Raw genomic sequence first — 24789 nt, 5'->3', positions numbered from 1 at the left:
AAGAGTACCGTTCTGTACCGAATATTTTCTAGAAAAATTATTCAATAAAATTATAATTATTCTGCAAATAAAGCACGAATTATTTATGAATTGCTCACTGATTTTGAGGTTACACTTTGTTTACTATCGATCAGATGTTTTTAAAACAGTTCGAACGCAGCTGACTGATTCAAAGTATTGTCAAATGTCATGCTGGCTTCACGCAAGATATAATACCATTTCTAAAAATTATAAAACTATCAATAAAGGACCAAGAATTTCAAATAAAAAAATAAAATGTATGTATTATTGTTGAAATTATTTATTATTTAAGAAATTATATTATATGTCAGGTCTTATTGTAACTAACTAGGTCATAGCATGAACAGCATATTATTGATAAAACGGCAGAAATTAATTATAACAGTCTCAAACATAATAAAAATTGTATAAGAATATTAATTTATTAATGATTAATTCAACTGAACCACATGGTAATTAATCTCTTTGGCAAGCCTAAGCCAATCATAGTGCATAGAAATAGCACCAAAAAGGTGATCGTTTGAAAGCAACACATGTTAATCTACTATCAGACAACAACCTGCCTTATCATATACGCTAGCACATGTACATTGTATGAGAGGAACTATGTCTAGAAGATTAAGCAGTTTTAAGAATTACATAAATTGAATTATTATTGTAATTAAAGGAATTATATTCTACTGCTTGCCACTGACGTCATGTCTACGTCACAATCGTTCTACCAATGGCAAATTTTCATGCAAATTATTACATCGAGATTCTCAGAAGAAAGGTCTAGCCAAGAAGCTTAGAGAAAAAGACAGCACTTCCCTTTTGAAATCCTCACCGTTCAGATCTCTTTATAGTTACCAAGACCTATTTGTAAAATTTTCGTTCGATTTTATATGTTCTATTTGTGAGCCGATATTTTAGGCCAATCTATTTGTTATTTGTAAATTTATTTTTTCATCAATCGATAAATTTAAAAGTTTAAAGTAAATTATCCCTTAATTAATTTGGTGAAGGAGATATTTAAATTAAAATTCCCCACGTGCTGAAACCGAAGCCTGGACCCGCTGCCGATCAAACGATTTTTGATCTAAAGAAGAAAACCACGACCACCAAGGAATTTCACGTGAGTTATAAGTTTAAAAAGGGGCCCCAATCTACGCTTCGAAAATATTTCAGTGCAGAAAACATAAAATTTTCTTCGTTAAATTATTGGCCACGCCGACAAGCGCTTTAGCATTTAAGAGCCTAGAATTTATCCATATAGAATTTCTAAGAATTTGTAGTTGATTAGCTATCCTCCGCTGCCAGAACCACGACCCCGAGCATTTTAAAAATATTTTATAATTCATTTTTTCACTATTTTTTCAAAACTGTTCAATTTTATCAATTGTAAAATTCTGTCGAATCACACATGATATCATGCAAGTACAAGAACATTTTTAACTCTTTTGTCAATGCTAAATTATTATCAACCTGTAAATCAAATTCTGAATCTGCACTGTATGATCATATATTTTATTATAATATATTCCAGTTTTGTTAATTCGTTTTCTGAGTTCGATTATTTCTTAAGCCTGTCAATTATTGTGTCTGATACGTTCTATATCATCAAGAACCGATCGAATACGATCATTGGGATAATTGAATTAAGCTGGATATTGGAACAGGTCTAAGTGGATGTAGCGAGTGGGGTCAGATCGAGATATTTATTCTTTGTCCTTACCTGCTCATATATCAGCTTTTATCTGTTACCTACCTCGACTTAGGAGCGAACACATCAATTGTACAGCAGATGCAGCCAGAGATCATATAAATTCCTACAATAGAGCTTAAAACCCGACAAGACTCTGTTCTCGAAGTATATTCTGAACGATATTTGGTCCAAATACCGTATTTTAATCCTTCAGAACTTATTAGAGACGCAGTCCCGTAAATTATCTACATCGGGATTTTTGCTCGACCTGTATGATTTTGTATGCTCATTCTTCACAGGTAATAATTTTAAGGTATCCGTATTCAGTGTTTAGCGATCGCTACACTGCTTATAAAATTTCATCATTATACAATCTGTCATTAGAAGAATCAAGGGTGAGCGAGCGTTTAGACCTCCCGCGATTCCGACAATTGTATTGAATCTTGTAGTGAATCAATCAGTCTGGTGTACACTCAGCGTCCACCCACGCAATTGCAAAATTTATAGTCCATACACCATTGATTCAGTACAAGATTCACCATACATACGTGAGGCATTTAAATACAGCATTACATCACCCTACGTGTATTGTCCTATCCTTGGAGGTGAGAGTGACTCCCCCAGGAAGAGCTTTACAACAGGAATGGTAGATAATCAGAGGGAAATTAATCAAGGAATGCGTGTTGTGAAAGAATTGGTTTCCCCATATTTTGGATCAGGAAGAGGTGTCACAACCGACAATTTTTTCACGTCCATTCCCCTGGCTGAGGAATTAATGACAAAACATTGGTTGGAACCCTGGGGACAAACAAGAGGGAAGTGCCCGGTGAATTTCTGCCTAAGAAGAGCAGAGCAGAAAAATCTTCAATTTTTGGCTTCACAGAATCCCTCACAATGGTCTCATATGTACCGAAAAAAAATAAGGCGGTAATATTGCTTTCATCCCAGCACAATTCTATCGAAGTGGAAGACAGTGAAGAGAAGAAGCCTATCATCATTACAGACTACAATCGAACCAAAGGAGGGGTTGATTCGGGGGACATGATGACAGCAGAGTATAGCTGTGTTCGAATTACAAACTGATGGCCATATCGCTTGTTTATGGAATTGATCGACATTGCGGCCCTAAATGCATACATCTTATGGACTACAAAAAATCCCGAATGGAGGAGAATGACCGAAGAAGGAGACGACATTTTCTGCAAGAATTATTATTTGATTTGGCAAAACCATTTTGTGAAGACCGTGCAAAACATTCATCTTTTCTTTCTAAAGACGTGATTTGTGCCATGGAGACTATAGGTGTAGTTCCTGTTCCTGCATCTACAAAAGAACACTCTATAACCCCTGGTCCTTCAAAGATGACTACTTCAAAGCGCTGTGCAATGTGCCCTCGGAATGAAGACAGAAAAACAAGAATTATGTGCTGCACTTGTCAGAAGCCTGTCTGCAATTTGCATAGAAGGGACTTGACACTGGTCAATTGTTTGGACTGCCAATAAGGTATCTATTTCATTAAAAAAAAAACTCTTTTTTTTTGCTACAACCTGTTTTTTTATTCTTATCATATGAGTTCAATAAATTCGCTTCCTTATTAACATGATTTCATTATTTGACAACATTTCTCTTACAGCAGAGTAGAAAACAACATTTCTCCTCCAATAGAGTGCACTATTTTGAAGACCTGAGAGTTTTTGATCAAAAACATGTTTTTTAACAGAAAAAAAATATTATGATATATTTGACAAGCTTTTTAAAAGCATTCAATTCATTCATATGATGAAATTTATATATGAAATTATTACATAAAACGAAAATTTTGTTGGGGTAACCCAGTTACCCCAGTTGGTATTCCGTGTATTTGAAGAAGGTTGGTAGGAAGGTTAATCAGTTGAGTAGTTCAGACCTAATTATGCGTCATTTATAAATTTCCTTCCCCGTACATGTATAAGCCAATTTTTCCTACTATTATATTATAGATGAATAATTCTCTTATCTCTGGTTACAGGTATCTCGATGCACAAAGGCTACGCGTTTGTGCAGTTCACAAATCCGTTTGATGCTCGAAGCGCATGCCTTGGCGAGGATGGAAGGACTGTACTCGGCCAAATACTCGGTAAGATTCGACAAACTTAACTCCTAATAGAGAACAAGATTCATTCCCTATCAAAATTCTTTTATTAATTCCAGTTTTTAATCCACAGGTATATAATATTCATATTCATAACTCTAGAATGTGTATTCCAAATTAAGGTTTGAAGCAGTTTTGAGCGAATGCCTGTTGTTTTTACCTGCATTGTATCTATTGTTCATGAATAAATGAATATGATTGAATGAATATTGTATGTGTGAAAATATAAAACATAACTCATAACAAGTGGAAGATTAAGGGCATTGGGTGGTCAAATCTAATTGGTTCAAGTAGCTATGAAAATATAAATTCGTTGAGAACAATCTACTCCATATTCTGCAACTAAGAAGACCTCCTCTAGAGATTCCAGCATAAACAGAGGATGTGATAATTTGCAATACGATTACAGTAAAAGTTGAGAGCCTGAGAGTAATTATTCAAATTTTTCATGTTGAGAAAATGATTTAATTCATAGTTGTTTTATACTATTATTTCTTATGCTCATCCACAATTTCATACACATAATCTTCTAGTGAATTAAATCCTATTATTGGTACCAAATTATTCACTCAACCTCTCCAACATTATGCAATCAACTAGAATTGTTACTGATGAAAATATCAGTTTACCCAAGTATCAACTCATGAATAACATCCACTGGAAACTAGGACCATGTGTGAAGTCATATATCAATGAATGAACGATTGAAAGGTTTTTATCTGAAGTGTTACAGAGGTATTGTCTCAAAATATGAGCTACAAAACGTGTTTTGTTCGAATTTGGTGACAAAAAATGGCATTCTACTTCATTTTTATAGAGTGGAAAAAAGGTTCATCTTGCAAGTGTCTATGGTTTATCATGTAGTTGATAAGTTTGTATATTCAGTAAGAATCTCTATAGTACTGGATAGTCAGTTTCTAGTGTTGGATTCAGACGAATGCACACATATTTCAACTTCCGAATAAAATATAACAGGCTAAAACACTAATTCATATAGTTAATGAATCTTGGAACTCATTTCTCCATGAATTTCTCTCTAATGAACTATCAAGAAGACTCTAAAATCTAGAAGAATATCTCAGCTAACAAAAAAAAAAAATACTAAATCGAAACTAACAAGACCTTGATACCCTAAAAATAGAAACAACCAAATTCAATCTGAAGATGACACCATAGGTGTTGGAATATGTTTGTCACTTTTCAATGAATTCGTGGTTTTTTTTGGATAATATTTCAGTGTTTTATCATGGATAAAAATCACTATAACTTACCACGTCGCAAGTTATATATATACATATTCGGAAACATACATCGTCTCACTCTCAGTTATTAATCGATTCAAGCAGCATTTGCATGCGCCAAAATCGCAGATTATAGCTTTGTTTAAATATATACAGGCTTAGAGACAGTAAGGCAAATACGAGATAATTGTCACATAATAGAATTTGCTCCCATAGCTTCCATCCAATGATAGAAATAGATATACGTTCTCATTGAGTTCATAGTGAGGGGTTGATGAATATAGATATAGGGGAAGAATCTCTTTGGAGCAAATAGTCGCGTAAACCGTTTGATAGGATTTAATTACAGATTGAGACCTCGGGCTTCTTAGCTTTCTCTTGATCCAGCAGCTCTCTCACAGCTTTCAACTCCCTCTTACTCTCACAGAGTATTATTTCTTCTCTATTTTACTTCATTCTTCTCCAGTGATATCTCTCTTATTCTTCAGATTTATGATATTGTCTCTCTCTCTCTCTTTCCCTTACTCTTTCTCAGTCTTTCTGAACCTTCGGCTCATCACCTCTCTGTTTCAACACCTATTTCGAATCTAAATTTATCCTAACAGGATCAAAATCACCACACTGCCTCACATCATATTAGATTATAGCATAATATTGAGAAACAATGCTTCTACTATTTTTCTATATGGATCTATCAATCATTGTACAGTCCATTTGCACAAAGAAACTTCGGAAAGGTTTTTGCTTATTTTCGGGCTATGGATAGAGGTTGACGTAACAAGTGTCGTGCTATAATATGAGACATTCCGCTACAATACAGAGTCAGTTATTCACTAAAACATAAAATCTTCCCTCCACTGTCATATCAAAAAACCACTCATCTTCAAATGCTCATTACTCAAGAATGGAAGTGAATTTCGCTAATGTGATGTTATATTATTGTTCCTTTCGTCGAGTACTATCATTCCGGAGAGTTTGAACAAATTTTATTTTTGACCATTCTTGCAAAAATCCATGAATTTCATGAAAAATGCGAATCTCCCAGATTTCGCTTATATTCGAGCTATGGATAGAGGTTGACCTAATGAGTGTCGTGCTATAATATGGAATGTTTCGCTACAATACAGGGTTAGTTATTCACTGAATCATAAAATCTTCCCTCCAGTCACTGATCTGAAAAATCATTCATCTCCATATGCTTATAATTCAAGAATGAGAGTGAATTTCGCCAATGTGATGACATATCATTGTTCCTCTCGTCAAGTAGTACTATCATTCCTGACAGTTTGAATGAATTCAATTCTCGACCATTTTTGCAAAAATTCATGATTTCAATTCATGGATTTAATGAAAAATGCAAATCTCCCTGATTTGGATGATATTCGGGTTATGGATAGAGGTTGACCTAACAATTAATGATGGTGCATAACAGATTTGAACAATACTCAATCTGTTCTCCTGAACAGTCTGACAAAGAATGTAACTAGTGGCTGTCTTGAGACGGTTCCCAACACTTCTCCTTCCAAATATAATACACTGGGGATTTCCTGCATTGCGGCTTGTGACTCCTCTATCCCTGTCTATCGTTTTCAATCCCTCCTAATCTCTTCGTATCCCTCTCTATCTATCCCTTTCAATCCCTCCTTATCCCATATTCCTTTCTAAATATCCTTCTTCATCTTCCAAACTTCCTCCTTCTCTATCCTACCTCTCTACATCCTCTTGTCTATCCCTCTCTCTCACTTAGTCTGTATCTTTTTCACTCCTTTTCTCACTCTCACTCATGATATTCTTCTCTCTCTCTCTTTCCCTTACTCTTTCTCAGTCTTTCTGTACATTCGGTCCATCACCTCTCTGTTTCAACACCTATTCCGAATCTAAATTTCTCCTAACAGGATCAAAATCAGCACACTGCCTCACATCATATTAGATTATAGCATAATATTGAGAAACAATGCTTCTACTATTTTTCTATATGGATCTATCAATCATTGTACAGTCCATTTGCACAAAGAAACTTCGGAAAGGTTTTTGCTTATTTTCGGGCTATGGATAGAGGTTGACGTAACAAGTGTCGTGCTATAATATGAGACATTTCGCTACAATACAGAGTCAGTTATTCACTAAAACATAAAATCTTCCCTCCACTCTCATATCAAAAAACCACTCATCTTCAAATGCTCATTACTCAAGAATGGAAGTGGATTTCGCTAATGTAATGTTATATTATTGCTCCTTTAGTCGAATACTATCATTCCGGAGAGTTTGAACGAATTTTATTTTTGACCATATTTGCAAAAATCCATGAATTTCATGAAAAATGCGAATCTCCCAGATTTCGCTTATATTCGAGCTATGGATAGAGGTTGACCTAACAAGTGTCGTGCTATAATATGAGACATTTCGCTACAATACAGGGTTAGTTATCCACTAAAATATAAAATCTTCCCTCCAGTCACTGATCTGAAAAATCATCCATCTCCATATGCTTATAATTCAAGAATGAGAGTGAATTTGGCCAATGTGATGACATATTGTTGTTCCTCTCGTCAAGTAATATCATTCCTGAGAGTTTGAATGAATTTAATTCTCGACCATTTTTGCAAAAATTCATGATGTTCAATTCATGGATTTAATGAAAAATGCAAATCTCCCTGATTTGGATGATATTCGGGCTATGAATAGAGGTTGACCTAACAATTAATGATGGTGCATAACAGATTTGAACAATACTCAATCTGTTCTCCTGAACAGTCTGACAAAGAATGTAACTAGTGGCTGTCTTGAGACGGTTCCCAACACTTCTCCTTCCAAATATAATACACTGGGGATTTCCTGCATTGCGGCTTGTGACTCCTCTATCCCTGTCTATCGTTTTCAATCCCTTCTCATCTCTTCGTATCCCTCTCTATCTATCCCTTTCAATCCCTCCTTATCCCATATCCCTTTCTAAATATCCTTCTTCATCTTCCAAACTTCCTCCTTCTCTATCCTACCTCTCTACATCCTCTTGTCTATCCCTCTCTCTCACTTAGTCTGTATCTTTTTCACTCCTTTTCTCACTCTCACTCATGATATTCTTCTCTCTCTCTCTTTCTTTGTGTTATCCCTCTCTATTTATTCCTATCTATCCTCCCTTATACGTCTCTATTTATTCCTTTTCATTCCTTCTTATCCCTCATTTCTCTCTAATATCCTTCTTCATCCTCCACACTTCCTCCCTCTTTATCCTATCTCTCTACATCCTCTTGTAGATCACTTTCTCTCTCTCTTTCTCTTTTACTCTTTCTCCATCCTGTCCATCTCATGCTCTCTACTCGCATCTTACTCACTCTCTCTGGCTCTGCATCTCTATCTCTCTCTCCCTTCCATTCCCTCACACTCCCTCTCACTCTATTTCTCCCCGATATCCCTCCCTATTCCTCCCCACCTGTGTTACATACCTTGGCATCCCTCAGCTAAACCAGCGTTACAACCATCTTTATCCCTATGCTGTTTTCCCTGCCTAATCCCTAGACGCGATCCCTACCTGGCGATAATTCTAGGGAACAAGAAGGGATCGATTTGTCGCGCGGCGAATTAATTGTGTCTGCATGTGATCATTATCCCTTTTCGAAAGGGAAAAGGGATAGACTAAGCTGGTTAACGGTTATATTTTCAAGATTCAAGCTGGAAGCTTTGTTTTGAAGATAATCAACGTGATTTTACTATTGAATACTAGAATTGAAAATACGAAGAAACATATAACTTTAAAAAATTCGCTCAGAATCTCTTCATTCTGTTTTTTATTGGGTTTTTTCTGTCCAAACTCTCGTCAATCTATGTGGATGAAAACAATTTTATTTAATACATTTCCGAGATTGCATTTCTCCCATATTATGAATAGTTAATAGTATATTCTCCAGATTCTATTGACAGAAAATCGATCGAGAACGTTGCTGTATTTCAAGTTAATATCATATTATTAGAGTGTATAAGCCAGTAGTCTATATTACACTGTAACCTGCTTGAATTTAGAAATCCAATTGAATCTAATATAATATATTTCTCAAATTTCGGTACAAAAATAAAGTTATAGAATAGAATAAATTCAAAGTAACGTGCTATTCCTTCCCCAAATTTAGATAAGGTTACACATAGTCGAAAAAGGTTAAGTCTTGTTGTTGCTCACTTTACAGAATTTTCAGCCCTTAATTAATTCCACAAAGTAGATTTTATATATTGGTTGATGTTATTCCAACACGCATATACCATTACTCCAATAATATATTAATATACTAATTTCTGAATTATTTCTGAGCTGCTTCAGACAAAAACGTTATTGGAAATATGATATCTATAATCTGTATTCAATGAAAACTGTATCAATTGACTGTTCCTCCTGAATATGACTCTACTGTATCTTTTGTAGACCATGAAGACTCACATTTGGAAACTGGGATAACATTTTTATTAACGACTTATATTGAACTTGAGAACAGTAAGTTATTGAGATAATTTTTTGGGAATTATAAATTGAAATAAATCTATGTCTGGGAATAGAATTAGAGGATTATTCAAAGGTGACCTTCTAGGATTGACTTTGCCATTAATTTTGTCAAAAGTTAAGCAGAACTAACATGAGTCACTTGTCATCTGACGTCTCCCAACTTCTCAACATGCAGTGAGTAGCTTACTGTGTTCGTGAGCTGAAATCGCCAACATTTACAAGACATCTTGGATAGGTGTATAATGAATAGCATAATATGAATGGTGAGAGAGAGAAGAGGGAGAAGGAAAAGAAGAAGTAGGAGGAGAAGTGGTGGGAGGAGGAAAAGGAGAAGGAGAAGGAGAAGGTGAAGGAGAAGGAGAAGGAAGAGAAGAAGAAGAAAAAGAAGAAGAAGAAGAAGGAGATGGAGAAGATGGAGAAGGAGATGCATAAGAAGAGAAGATGAGAAAAAAGAGGAAGAAGGAGAGAAGATGATGAAGAAGAGGAAAGAGGGCAAGAAGAAGAAGAAGTAAACAAATAAGCGAATAAGATAAACAGAAGGGAAAATGAAGAGTAGAGCCTACTTGAGAAAAATTAGAGAAGAAGAAGATGAAGGGAAAGGTTTTTATAAGCAAATGATTGCAAGGGAATCAAATAAACTAGAAGCTGTTCGATTCTTTGATAATGAAGTAGCAAAAGTTCTGATGAATCATTAGATGAATGGAATGATAAGTGGCTGGGTCTGGGAGATAGAAGGACAATTTAGAATTTATTTGAAACATTAGTACAGGTGTAATAATATCATATAATGGAGTGAGAAAAGTAAGCTATTGAAAATGCAATATTAAAAGAAGATGAGATTTGAAAATAGAGGTAGAATTACATAACAGCTGAGACAGATGTAATTAAACCGGGAAGAAAACCTGCACAAAGAGGAAGAGAAAAGATAAATATTATCATCATCAGCAAAAATGCTTCAAGAAAACACGTAGGTCAAACAGTAATTGGCACAGATATTCAAGTATCATGATTGAATAAAAATGAATAAGGAGTAGCAGAAGAATAAGATGAAGAAGGACATGAAGAAGAAGAAGTAGGAGAAGAAGAAGAAGAAGAAGAAGAAGAAGAAGAAGGAGAAGAAGCAGCAGCAGTAGAAGAATTGGTTCTCAACCAACTCCCGTAAAGTTGAGTGCATTTGTGTAGCCGTAGTAATTCAGTGCGAGTTGAAGGCTAATGCACGGTTCTTGTTAGTCTCGGCTACTTCTGTCATCTGCTACATATTTATGTCTTTGTTGGGTGGGGGAGGGGGCTCAAGACCCCCCAACCCGTCGATGATGGTGCGAGGGTCCCCCCTACCACCCAAAGTGTGGGAGTCGCGACGCTGTATTTTGGCAACGTTTGGACGTCTGAAGTGCATTGCCGTGATGTGGCTTTTGATAAAGCTCTACTATATGCTCTCTTGTCTGATTATTCAAAACTTCCCGCTTCATCTCAAGATGAAAGGATGATCGGATTATTGCAGGTGATGGGCTTTGAGGGTCAATGGTCCCAAGTCAGATATTTACATGAATAACATGGGATGAGAATAGATCAAACAGGTTGCTTCACTGCTTCAAATCTTTTTCGGTTTCTCAGTGCTGTCAGAATTTCATTCCTCGTGAATACTGTCAGGACAAATAGTATTGAACAGGTTTTGGAGATAATAAAAAGTATTGTGAAATGAGAATTCATTCCACATCCCAAGACTCAACTACTGCAAGACTAACCCATTTCGGACTAAGTGTAACCTTATCTAAATTCAGGAGAGGAATAGCACAAGGTTACCTTATTTTCTATCTCTCTCTATCATTTTGATGATGTGCTTATTGTACCAATAAATAGAGGATAAATAATAAAATAAAGAAAGGATGTTCACCAATAAATAGTATTACACTTGTGAAACCATGGTCTGTCTCAATATCTACACATTCTACAGGAGATTTTATAATATTACACTTGAAAACAATTATAATCCATGTCAGTATTAAGCTAGTTTTTTGATCCTGCGAAATTATTCTTTAATAAGTGAATATTTTCTATTTTAATGATAATAATGTGAAATATTCCTCCTATGTTTGGCTCCGAAGCATTTAAATTCAAAAATCTACTTTGTGAAATTAATTAAGGACTGAAAACTTTGTGAAGTGAACAACTACAAGTCTTAACCTATTTCGGACTATGTGTAACCTAATCTAAATCTGGGAGAGAAATAGCACAAGGTTATCTCATTTTTCTCTCCCTATCACTTCGATGATGTACTTATTGTATGAATCAATAAGGATAATAAGTATAAACCGGTAGGCAAAAGATACATAGACAGGCTACGAAAAAGATGGCAATGGTTATTACTTATCCTTATTGAATGAAAAAGACTATGAAATTGTCAAAAAACCACTGATTTATTGATAATTAGAAAGACTTATTCTTATTATAAAATAAGAAACAGTATAGATTATAGATTGACAATGATGTCACTAGTTTATCAATTTATACCTTTTTTATCCTAATTACAAGCTGAATGTGAGTCGGAACAGGCAATAGCCGAATCACTGTTTGAAAGAAGAAGATGAAGAAGAAGATCAATAAGGATTATGAAGATTGATTGACCGAAGCGAAGCTGAGGTCTTAGTTTCTACTCAATCGGCTTTTGTCTGTTTGTTTGTACCGCAGTTACAGTAGCACTTATTGTCCGATTTGGATGAAATTTGGTTTGCAAGTTTTTTGAAACAAGGCGCAGAAACGTATGTGTAACGATTTTTGATAAGACCTCCCTTTTTTTTGTAATTCGATAAACCACAGACGAACCTCCTTCCAGAAAGTTACTTATCCGTATCTAGCGTCGTTATTTTGCAAGATACAGCAATTTTTATTATTCTCAAAATGAAAGATCATTGTATTTACAATATGTTAAGTGTAAATATTTCCCAAAATAAATATAAGTAAGAACATTTGCTCTCATTTGTTATAATAGAACTAGTGCTGCTCTAAAATGTGCTGTGTTTATTAATAATTGTAGAAAACGTCTCACTTGACTGCACAATTTTTTCCCTTTTCAACACGAAATTTCCCTGTTTCATAGACGAATAGTTTCTGGAAAACTATTAGCTTTTGTTTTTGATTTCAGTATGAGATCTGAAACAGATTTCTGAGCATTTAACATTCTGCATATCATAACAAGCCATAACATTAAAACCACTTTTCATCAATATTAAAACCATCATTAGCAACCTCCTGTCATTGACACTATCGTCTGTGAGACGATTCATCGTATAAATTTCCCACTGCATATTCCTTTTCTCCGTCAGTTGACCAATATCTTATAATTAATTATTAAAAAAGTTGTAATATTTTAAATATGGAGACAATGTTGAAGTTATTCCTCAAAAGAAATTTATAAGTCCGATATCCCTGGAAACATTGTCACTAGTTTTTCAGTGGAAAAAATAATAGATGACATCGCTTAATCTTCACAATATACTGTACTTTCATAATGGCCCTTCACTTTGATTTGAAATTTGTATTCATGAGCGAGGTAAACTGTTCGCAGAGCTACTAGTATTCCAAGGTCAGTATCATGAGAATCGGACTGGATTCTTCACCACGTAATTATCATATGAAACATATTATGAGTGAGGAAACATAGTATCATGTACTAATCCACCTATTTTCTATACTCTAGTTCTTATTTCCCCTTTCTATGAGTTTATGCATTCCAAAATACAAATCAAAATCATACAAGACCTCCCCTCCCCCAAACTATCACAACAACTTACAGAATCTTCCAACCCCGAGGGTACTTTCTACCACCTTGAGGAAGAACCTTAAATTTGATAATATTTACCACTCAGCCAAACATTATGACTTATGTTGTTCCCGGCAAAAGGAACAGAAATTAACGGACAAGGCTGTGCTAACGCAAACGGACTAAGGGATGATGTAGTTCAGGGGTAGTGGTGAATAAAGGGGAGGGAGGCGGTGTAAGAGGGGGAAAATGAGGGGGTGAAAGAGCACCCTCTTGGCAAGCCATCATGCAACATTAACGTAATTCAACCCCTGAAGTAAGGTAAGGGTGCTCCTTCATAATAATTTTGAATCATGCCTTCTCTTAGCTTTCTCCCACCTTCCTAATTACTTGTGTTATATTCTGGCCGGCACTCTCCATTCTACATCTGGGGGAACATTATTTTTGGGTTCTGTCATCTCAGGAATTTGGAGTTAGTACCTGCTGCTGTGAGGATGATAGGAGTTTATGGGAATTTGGATTTAGAAGATTTTTGTGAGATCTTGAGAGGTTGTGAAGAGTTTTAAAATGTGGGGTATCTAGAGTTAGTCCCTGATCTGAGTGTCTATAATAAGAGTTGAATTGAACTTGAGAGTTTATTAGTTTGGATAAGAGTTTATAAGGATAAAGGATTTTGGAGATTTTTAAAAGATAATGGAATCTTGAAGTCTTGAGAAGAGTTTAATAACTCTCTTGTGTCATGAACATAATCCAAACTTGTTCATATTTTATTGCCATTGGATTATTTTCTTCATAAGTTTCTGTTTCCTAGCTGTTATTTGTTAATCTATACTATAGACAAGTAATGGAAGAGGGCCCAAAATAGCTTAATATTTCATCTATAGTGAGGTCCACGTTATAATGGAAATATTTGATTAACATTGGTGTGGCTGTCTTTGTCTATCATTCAACAAAGCGGATAGCGCTATCTCTTTCTCGCTTTGCTCTGTTGCCAGATCGTATTTGAACAATGTGGAATTAATTGACAAAATATTTAATCTTGATTTGAAAATTTTTCACTCAATAATTGAAATCTAAATTATATTCTTTACAGATGAATTTTAACTTATCATTTTTAACAAGAATGAACAGTTAATTATGATCAGATAAACTGGTATCAGCTATGCTCTATGGAAGGCAGTTGCAAGAAAGATAATGAGCAAATTTGCTCTTCGAATTATGATAACAATGTTCTTACAAGGAAAGAGTCAGCTGTGCTTTTAGAATTAAGTTAATTTTTGGGTAATTCTTCAAAATTATATTTTCAATATGTGAATATCTACTATTTTAGTTTTAATAATGTGAAATATTTCTTCTATGTTCAGTTTTGAAGCATCTGAATTTAAAAATTCAATTTGTGAAAATAATGAAACACTGGAAATTTTGTGAATTGAAGAACTACAAGACTACCTATTTCGGACTATGTATAATAGAATAGACTATATGTATATAGAATAGACACGCTGGGGAGTCTAGCCTCTGAAGCCAACATCTACTGCCATATCACCATATCGTGACGTCAGCATCGGATAGAAAGCTTTTCTGCAGAGTTTGTTTACATTGTTTTCTATCCGATGCTGACGTCACGATATGGTGATATGGCAGTAGATGATGGCTCCATCGACTTCCAGTATGAAGATATGATGAGCCGTGTCCATTCTATAACTGGTCTAAGGTGTAACTCTGTCTAAATTTGAGAGAGGAATAGCACAAGTTTACCTCATTTTTCCTCTCCCTATCATTTTTATAATGTACTTATCGTATGAATGAATAAATGAATAGATGCAAGTTCAACTGGAAAAAGCATTCATCAAGAGTAGGCTACCATTTACATTAATTTCAGTCGAAGAATGATTATTATTCAAGTACAGACGAGTTGAGATATCTCATAGAAAATATCTATCTCCTGTTCTACCTGAACCAACACAACCATTTTTCATCCCACATTTTCGTATTCTACTGACAATTATTCATAGTGCAAGGTGCAAGAATAGAAATAGCTAGTTCAAAGTCCATCTATTACTCTTTTGGAAGAACACTACTTCATCCATCTGTAGTATCCATCTACCATTCTCTTAAATATCTTCTCTCTCCTACCTTATTATGCTCATCTCCATTTCTTCTACTTTCTAAAATCTATTCAGTTCCTTTCTTTCATCTATTATAGTTCCCTTCTTTTCAAAATTATCCATTCAAATTCTTAAATTGTTCCCTAAAAAAGATCTACATAGAAAGAGAGAGATATTTGAACTAGAATAAACAGAATTAGAAGTAAAATTAAATATATCAGGATTAATAAGAGAGGTAATAATTAACGTGCATACTGATCTTGAAGCTTATTTTTGCGACTGCATACTGTGACAAATATCAAATACTAAAGTTGAGAAACAGAAATTATGACTGCCAAAGTCATTGCACCTGATAAACTTGTTTGAAAACTATAACTATCACACTTTCAGTGTTGTCAATGTCAGGTTTTTAATCTATTATGATGATATAATATTATGTCTGAGACTCTCTTGGAATATCAACTTGTTTTACTATAATCATATCTGAGGCTATTCTGAGGCTGAGTCGTTTCATTCATTATATCAGAGTGTATTTTGAGATATACTTGATCAAAGCCATCTTTGAGTGTATTTTCAACGTGAAATCTGTTGCTCATGAAATTGTTTGTTTGTGAGTCACATGTTTACTTGTTACTCTGGAAATGTGAATGCTTCAATGAGGTGACTTCATTTTATATTTAGAAATGTGTGCTAAATTGGATAGGCTACCATTTCCTGTATCTTGTCTATGTAAAGTTGTATATGGTGTTATGATTCGTATGATTATAGTGACGTCCACGTTATAATGGCAGTATTTGATGAACATTGGTGTTGCTATCCTTGTCCATCATCAAACAAAGCGGTTAGCGCTATCTCTTTCTCACTTTTCTCTGTTGCCGGATCGTCTTTTAACAATGTAGGATAATTAATCAAGTAGGCCTAACAAAATATTCCATCTCAATTATGAAAACCCATTATGGAATTATTGAAAATAGTTATTTATGCAACTAGTGCGCAAAGTGACAGTTTGCTGCATCGAAAGAAACGTTTACGGAATGGTTTCTTGAGTGCAGTAGAGGATCTTTGCGCACGTATTTCACATTAAGTTTTTCCTACAGTTACCATTGAATATGAAAAGTGGGTAAAATATGGGTAAAATTGCCTGAAATCCATCAAATGTTTTTCTGTGTAATTTTATTATTGATAAAAACCTTAATTTATTGTCAAATTGAATAAAAATGTTGTCCTTGGTTATAATATCTACTTAATAAGTTGCTCGTTGTGCTTCGTTGCACCTCTGCTCACTATAGCAGCCACAGCATTCACTGTTACCAACTCCATTTTGATTTTGCTGCACTGTTGCTCCATATAACCTACTAAGTATTTTGTGTTGCCATGTTGCAAATCTGGAGTGCAGAAAAATTTTTCCCGCACTAGAGCGGAAAAGTGATTCTTTGCGTTCTGTAATCAGTGTAGCAATGGCCACTTTTCAACGTAACTGTAGGAAAATATAATATCATGCTTGATTGAATATGATTGATTATTTCAAAACAAGAATGAATATTTGATATTTTATCGATTAACCTGTACCATATACCGTCCATAAAAGGCATTGACAAGACAGAGGATCGGCAACGTTTTTCTCCTATCTCTCTCCACTGTCATTATAATGTGGACCTAAATATAATTCTGTAGAGTTTTCAGATCTTTCCTCAACAATGTAGAAATAGGGAAAATTAACAGAATATTCTATCTCAATAATGGAAATTCATCATTCAATCATCGTAAAAAAATATATTTCCTTGACAAATCAAATATAATCTATGACTTTTTTGAACAATAATGAACAGGTAACACATCAGATAATACCGGTATTAGCCATCCTCTATAGAAGTCCGTGGCAAGGCAGAGAAACGGCAACGTTGTTTTGCCATCTTCCTCCACTGCCATTATAACGTGGATTTCACTATAATCATACTCTACTACCTGTCATATGGGTTGAGATAGGTTATTAGGGGAATATTTTGAGAGAAAAACATAAACGGAATGAGAGAGAGACATCAGCAAGGCAGAGAATCGGCTACGCTGTTCTACTCTTTCTCTTCACTGTCATTATAACGTAGACCTCACTATAGTGTAAAATACAAGAATGAATATCTCTTACACATACAGTAAAAAAAGAAGGGAAAACAAAATGAACAGTACATAAATAAATATGCACGACAATGAAGAACAGAACTGTATAGGCCTACAAGGGTACAGTGTAGAATACTGTTAAGGGATGGTTTAATGTTGGCAGATAGTTGTGTAGATGGGAAGGAGGGTGGGTAGGAAAAAGGCGTATTTCAGTGCAATATTATAGCTAATTGTTGTCACGCAAGAGTGTGCCAGTCTGTACTTCCTTTCTTCTTCTTCTTCTACTTCTTCTTCTTCCTCTTCTTCTTCTTCTTCTTCCCCTTCTTCTTCTTCTCCTTCTTCACCTCCTGCTCCTTTTTCTTCATCTTCTCCTCCTCCTCCTTCTACTCTTCCTTTCATTATTGCCATCATCATCATCATCATCATCATTATAATCTCGTCCTCTTTTTGATCAACTTTGTTCACGAAACTTTGTCCACCCTGCTGCTCATTCACTCCTCTATCGTCTTTCTAAACTCTTCCGTTGTTTTCATGATTCCTATTTCTGCTGTTCCTCCAAAATTTGTTCCACTTGCTGTCATCCTCTCATCTTTCTTTGTACTTTTCTTCTTTTCCTCCATCTTTCTCTTCTTTTTCTCCACATGTTTTGAAGATTTCCCTACTTGTCTCTTTCTATGGCTCAATCTTGTCGTCATTCTTGTTTCCCTCTCTCCTCCTCTCCTGCTTCTGCTTCTTCTTCTTCTTCTTCTTATTCTTCTTCCTCTTCTTCTTCTTTTCCTTCTTATTCTTCTTCCACTTTCTCTGCTTCTCCTTCTTTCTATTCCTCCACCTCCTTCTTCTCCTTATTCTCATTACAACAGTTCTCCCTCTTCTTCTTCTTCTTCTTCTTCTTCTTCTTCTTCTTCTTCTTCTTCTTCTTCTTCTTCTTCTCTTCTTCTTCTTCTCACTCTTCTCCTCCTTCTTCTTATTCTATCTGTTCCACTACTTTTCCTACCCCAGCACAATGAGTGTGGGGGTAAAACGTAGTATCTCCGTATACAAATGGAACAAACGCGTTTCTACAACTTCTTAACTTTGAGAATTAATAACGTGCCCTTCTGGCCCCTTATGCTGCTAGGGCATTTATGCCCTTAGTGTGTCTTCCCTACCCTTTCCTCTTTCTACCCTTCCCCCTCTTCATGCCTTCCCCCTCTCCTCCTTTTGCTGCTGGTACCTTGCTGTGCTAGGTACTCCCAACCCTCTACTTCCCTGAATTTACTACTCATTGCCTGCCCTTTGACTAGAGCCCTTTGGAAGGGAAGAAGACACTCTTTCCCTGCTACGACAATAAACTCGCCCTTAAGGGACGCAAGTAGAGAATAAGAGACAATAAAGTATCAACTGTCTCAATATCTGCCTGCCATGTCGATAGATTTGTTTACAAGCAGAGAATGGTGACCGATATTGTCTCAATATTTCTTTGGTCTATGGATTTGTTCACAATATTATAAACTGTTTGAGATTGTCTTCAGTTATTTCTCAATTTGGTGGAAAGCTACTGCGAAGAGTATTCCAAGTATTCTCTCCAAAGAATGGACATCGATATGTTCAGTTCAGAGCTCCGCCAATTTATGTAGATACAAAACAATATTATCCTAAAGAAATTTCTAAAATGCATTCTTTTTCTATCATGTACAGTTCAATTATTATTATTTCAGTTCATATTATGTAAATTCATATAAAACTGTATTGTAAGCTATTATATAGAGGTGTATAAGCAAGTATATATTGTAATCTGCATAAATGAAGCACTTAGGCACGGTTGCAGGAAAGCCGGTTAAACTTTAACCATGTTTAATTTCACGAGTACCAACCACAGAAGGCTTTTTTATTTCAGTATGCAATTGAAGCATGGGGCGGTGCATTTGACTGTCATTTTAATAAAGTGTTCACATTGAAAAAACATCTTCTAAGGGCAGCGTTGGGTAGACCAAGAAGATACCCAAGTCGGACCCTTTTTGAAGAATTGGATTTACCCACCCTCAGACAAATTCATTTAATGAAGATTATTTTGCATCTGAATAAAAAAAATGTGAGTGATTTGGAAACCAGAAATACACCCTACCTGACGCGCCCATCAGTTTCAAATATGTTTAATATAGATTTAGTAAGACTGGTAGTATGTAGACATCAGTTTTTTTATTTTTGTAACATATTTTCTAACAAAATTCCAATATATTTCATCAATAGTAAATTAACTAAGAATCTTCTCGAAAAAATATCTGAATGGGCTAAGAAAAATATTTATTCAACACTTCACAAATTCTAATAATTCAATGTAATAATTTATAATGTAAAGATATGGAACAATTATTCTCATAGATGTAGCCTACGATACTGTTGTCAACCAGTTTGGCATTGATAATATCACGTGGTGTTGAGCAATGATTGTTTGTCAGAATATTGGCGTTTTATTGATAGTTCATTTTGTTGTTTTGGTTTGTAGCCGGATATTATATTTTCTAATATTTAATATTTATATTTTCTTTATTCAAATCTTATTGTTTGTAGTTTTATTATTTTGTAAGAAAGTTTAAAAAATATATAGGCTATATCGAAAATGAACTCACAGCAAGCGCACAAGTTCGCTTTGCTAGCTGTGCTAATTCTATTTATTCAATCGAAATGTATTATTCATTTTGATGATTATGTATTTACTGATTATTTCAGTTATTATTGTATTTATGATTTAAAGTATTTCAAGTGATTTTGTATTTTGGCAAAATAAAGATTTTGATTTGATTTGATTATGCTTCTCTGATTGGTTCTCGTGTATATTCGATGGAATATTCAATGAATAGGGAGAAAATGAGATAAATATGATACTTAGGAATAATCAAATCAAATCAAATCGTTTATTGCACAAAAAATATATACAGAATACAACAAAAAGGAAAACAACTTTGTGCTACACGTCGGCAAAAGAAAACTTGTACGCCGACGTGGAGTCTTAATATATCTTATTTACTTGTACATTAATATTAATATTTAAAATATTATAATCTGGGCTTACAATAATTAACATTCAACCAGCTCAATATTGCATTCTAAGGAATAACAATAATTGAAGAATACATAAAGCTGAATTTTAAATTCATATAACATTAATCAATATCAAACCAAATCATTAATTGAATAAAAATAATTTTCTTTCACTCAGGTATGGAGTTCTTTCATTTTAGGCTTCTTCATCAACCATCCTCTTGGAATAATCTATTCTGTTTCAATCTAGAGATTTTGACTCTATTTATTTATTGATGCATTAGTGAATAAGTTAATTTTAATTTTTGGATTAAATATTCTTCAAAGTAGCTCAATATTTAAAAGTTTATAGTGCTTATAGAGTGCGATTTCGTTATTTAATTTGGTTTTTGATTTACATAAATTCAAAATCTTATGTTTTTATGTGTTTCTATCGAAAATTGGATGGAGTGGAGAAAGTCTAACTAACTTTTTGAACTGATGTATACAGTTACATAAGCTTCTAAACAGTATCTCTAGCTTCAAAACACTACCTATTTTAGATGACAGTGTCTATAGTAAAAGAGTTAACAAGTAGTAAAGAATATAGTAGGTCGAGTGTATTAAGCTACTATAGAGTATAGTCATGAAGGAAAGATAGCATAAGAAGATATCCCATGGTATATTATGTTTATGTTGTATATTTCAATGTTATCTCAAGCTGGAAGTCCAAGTAGTTATTTCTCCTGAAGCTAAATAATAATAATAATAATAATAATAATAATAATAATAATAATAATAATAATAATAATATTATTATTATAATTATTATTATTATATTATTATTATCATTTCCTGAAGCTATGTGACGCTGTTAGGCTCTCATACTGTGATGTTCTTACACTCCCACCCCAACAACACAGTAATAATAGACAGTTGTAGTCGACAGTAATCAGCTTGAAATTTGGAAAATGAATTACCCATACTATTGGATATCTTCTTATTCTATCATTTCTCCATGGTGTATACATAGTGAGAGTATAATATAGAGTAGAATGAAAGAGTAAAGTAGGAGTGAAATAAAAATATATAAAGAAGAGTGAGAAAGTACTAGTACTAGTGAAAAAAACTAGAAGTTCTTCTAGTGCTACCTCCAGGGAAGAGAAATAATTCTCAAGCTCCTGTTTTTTTTTTTGTGAGGTTGAGTAATCGATCAAAAACTTTCGGCTCCTTTTTGAAACAGCCGTAATCCAATGATACACCTCTTTTCCTTCCACGATATTCTATTTGCCTCCTTTCACACAGTTCATAGCCGTTTATCAGTTCATGCATACTGAATAGTCTCTCTTGTTTACAATCTATATCAAACCACCCTTGAATGTCCTATATGGGGTGGTTCATATTACGATATAAGTAGACTCATGAAAGTGAAATACATGCTGATTCTTTTATCTCACGGCTTATGAATACATAATTTATTGCTTCACACTTCACTTTCTTTTTCTTCTCATTCTCTTTCACTTATCACTCTATTCTTTATATTTGTTGAAAGAGAGAAAGTTTGTTTTTCAAGAATTATCCTCCTCTTTTTAAGATTTATCTTATTGTTCCACACTTCTCGCTCCACTTTCTTTCTCTTCTTATTCTTCTCATTCCACTTATCACTCTATTTCACTCACCTTTGTGTGAAATTTCAAGGTTCTTAGACTTTTGAAAAAATGAAATTTTGTTTTTCAAGAATTATCCTCCTTCTCGTAGTCTTCTCATCTTCTTTCACTTATCACTCTATTATTCTTCCTTGTGCGGAATTTCAAAGTTCTTAGACTTGAAAAAGAAACAAAGTTTGTTTTTCAAGATCTATTCTCCTCTTTCTAATATATTTATCTTCATTAGTTTCATCTTTATTAGTATATTTTTCATTTCTTACAATCACCTACTCTTTACCTTCTGTCTTCTTCTTACTCAACTTGTTTCAACTCGAAGTTCTTATACTCTCTAAATTTTGCATGTTTTTTTCTTCTCTAAATCTACCAGATTTTCATGTTTCCTGCTAAACCCTTATTTCTTTGCCATTATCTTCTACTACCATGTCTTCTTCTCTTCCTACTTGTGAGATTCGCCTCTTGTTTTATCTCTTCTTCTTCGTCTATTTGTGCTTTTTCTTCCTCTTCTTCTTCTTCTTCTTCTCCTTGTTCCCCTCCAATTATTCTCTTCTTCTTCCAGTCATGTGTTCATGAGAGAGATGTCATATTATATACGGTACTTTTCAGAGAGTCTGCAATTATTTGTTGCAACACCGCCGATTTATCTAGTTGCAGTACAATATTATATCATCGTTATTCAAATTGTATTCAATTTTCATTCCGATTATTAATTTTTCATACTTTGCAATCTAGTTGAATAATTAGTTATACTGTAATTATATTTATTGTAGATTACTGTATGAGCCAGAATATAATGATGACTCACATGATGAAGAGCTCTAATCTGACCTAATCTTCTTTTTCTTCTTCTTCTTCTTCTTCTTCTTCTTCTCCTTCTCCTTCGTCTTCTCCTTCTCCTTCGTCTTCTCCTTGTCTTTTTCTACTTTTTCTTCTCCTCCTCCCCTTCTCCTGTATTTCTCTACTTCTTCTTCTTCTTCTTCTCCTTCTCCTTCGTCTTCTCCTTGTCTTTTTCTACTTTTTCTTCTCCTCCTCCCCTTCTCCTGTATTTCTCTACTTCTTCTTCTTCTTCTCCTTCTCCTTCGTCTTCTCCTTCTCCTTCGTCTTCTCCTTCTCCTTCGTCTTCTCCTTCTCCTTCGTCTTCTCCTTCTCCTTCGTCTTCTCCTTCTCCTTCGTCTTCTCCTTGTCTTTTTCTACTTTTTCTTCTCCTCCTCCCCTTCTCCTGTATTTCTCTACTTCTTCTTCTTCTTCTCCTTCTCCTTCGTCTTCTCCTTGTCTTTTTCTACTTTTTCTTCTCCTCCTCCCCTTCTCCTGTATTTCTCTACTTCTTCTTCTTCTTCTTCTCCTTCTCCTTCGTCTTCTCCTTCTCCTTCGTCTTCTCCTTCTCCTTCGTCTTCTCCTTGTCTTTTTCTACTTTTTCTTCTCCTCCTCCCCTTCTCCTGTATTTCTCTACTTCTTCTTCTTCTTCTCCTTCTCCTTCGTCTTCTCCTTGTCTTTTTCTACTTTTTCTTCTCCTCCTCCCCTTCTCCTGTATTTCTCTACTTCTTCTTCTTCTTCTTCTTCTTCTTCTCCTTCTCCTTCGTCTTCTCCTTGTCTTTTTCTACTTTTTCTTCTCCTCCTCCCCTTCTCCTGTATTTCTCTACTTCTTCTTCTTCTTCTTCTTCTCCTTCTCCTTCGTCTTCTCCTTGTCTTTTTCTACTTTTTCTTCTCCTCCTCCCCTTCTCCTGTATTTCTCTACTTCTTCTTCTTCTTCTTCTTCTTCTTCTCCTTCTCCTTCGTCTTCTCCTTCTCCTTCGTCTTCTCCTTGTCTTTTTCTACTTTTTCTTCTCCTCCTCCCCTTCTCCTGTATTTCTCTACTTCTTCTTCTTCTTCTTCTTCTCCTTCTCCTTCGTCTTCTCCTTCTCCTTCGTCTTCTCCTTGTCTTTTTCTACTTTTTCTTCTCCTCCTCCCCTTCTCCTGTATTTCTCTACTTCTTCTTCTTCTTCTTCTTCTTCTTCTTCTTCTCCTTCTCCTTCGTCTTCTCCTTCTCCTTCGTCTTCTCCTTCTCCTTCGTCTTCTCCTTCTCCTTCGTCTTCTCCTTGTCTTTTTCTACTTTTTCTTCTCCTCCTCCCCTTCTCCTGTATTTCTCTACTTCTTCTTCTTCTTCTCCTTCTCCTTCGTCTTCTCCTTCTCCTTCGTCTTCTCCTTGTCTTTTTCTACTTTTTCTTCTCCTCCTCCCCTTCTCCTGTATTTCTCTACTTCTTCTTCTTCTTCTTCTCCTTCTCCTTCGTCTTCTCCTTCTCCTTCGTCTTCTCCTTCTCCTTCGTCTTCTCCTTCTCCTTCGTCTTCTCCTTCTCCTTCGTCTTCTCCTTCTCCTTCGTCTTCTCCTTGTCTTTTTCTACTTTTTCTTCTCCTCCTCCCCTTCTCCTGTATTTCTCTACTTCTTCTTCTTCTTCTCCTTCTCCTTCGTCTTCTCCTTCTCCTTCGTCTTCTCCTTGTCTTTTTCTACTTTTTCTTCTCCTCCTCCCCTTCTCCTGTATTTCTCTACTTCTTCTTCTTCTTCGCGTCACCAAAAATAATTACTAGGTCTATCGGCTTGA

At 34.9% G+C, this 24789-nt stretch overlaps 1 protein-coding gene across 1 annotated transcript in view; it reads left to right on the top strand.

The window, feature by feature from the left end:
- Window positions 1–24789, top strand: part of LOC111047693 — a 409014-nt gene that overhangs the window by 201635 nt on the left and 182590 nt on the right. The window contains exon 3 of the mRNA XM_039430135.1: window positions 3714–3821. Coding sequence (XP_039286069.1) covers window positions 3714–3821 — 108 coding nt within the window. The remainder of the gene's footprint in view (window positions 1–3713; window positions 3822–24789) is intronic.

This window comes from Nilaparvata lugens, chromosome 6 (genome assembly GCF_014356525.2).
Source record: "Nilaparvata lugens isolate BPH chromosome 6, ASM1435652v1, whole genome shotgun sequence".
Classification (NCBI taxonomy): Eukaryota; Metazoa; Arthropoda; class Insecta; order Hemiptera; family Delphacidae; genus Nilaparvata; species Nilaparvata lugens.
Note: the sequence above shows the minus strand (reverse complement) of the source record. Positions and strands in the feature narration are given on the sequence as shown.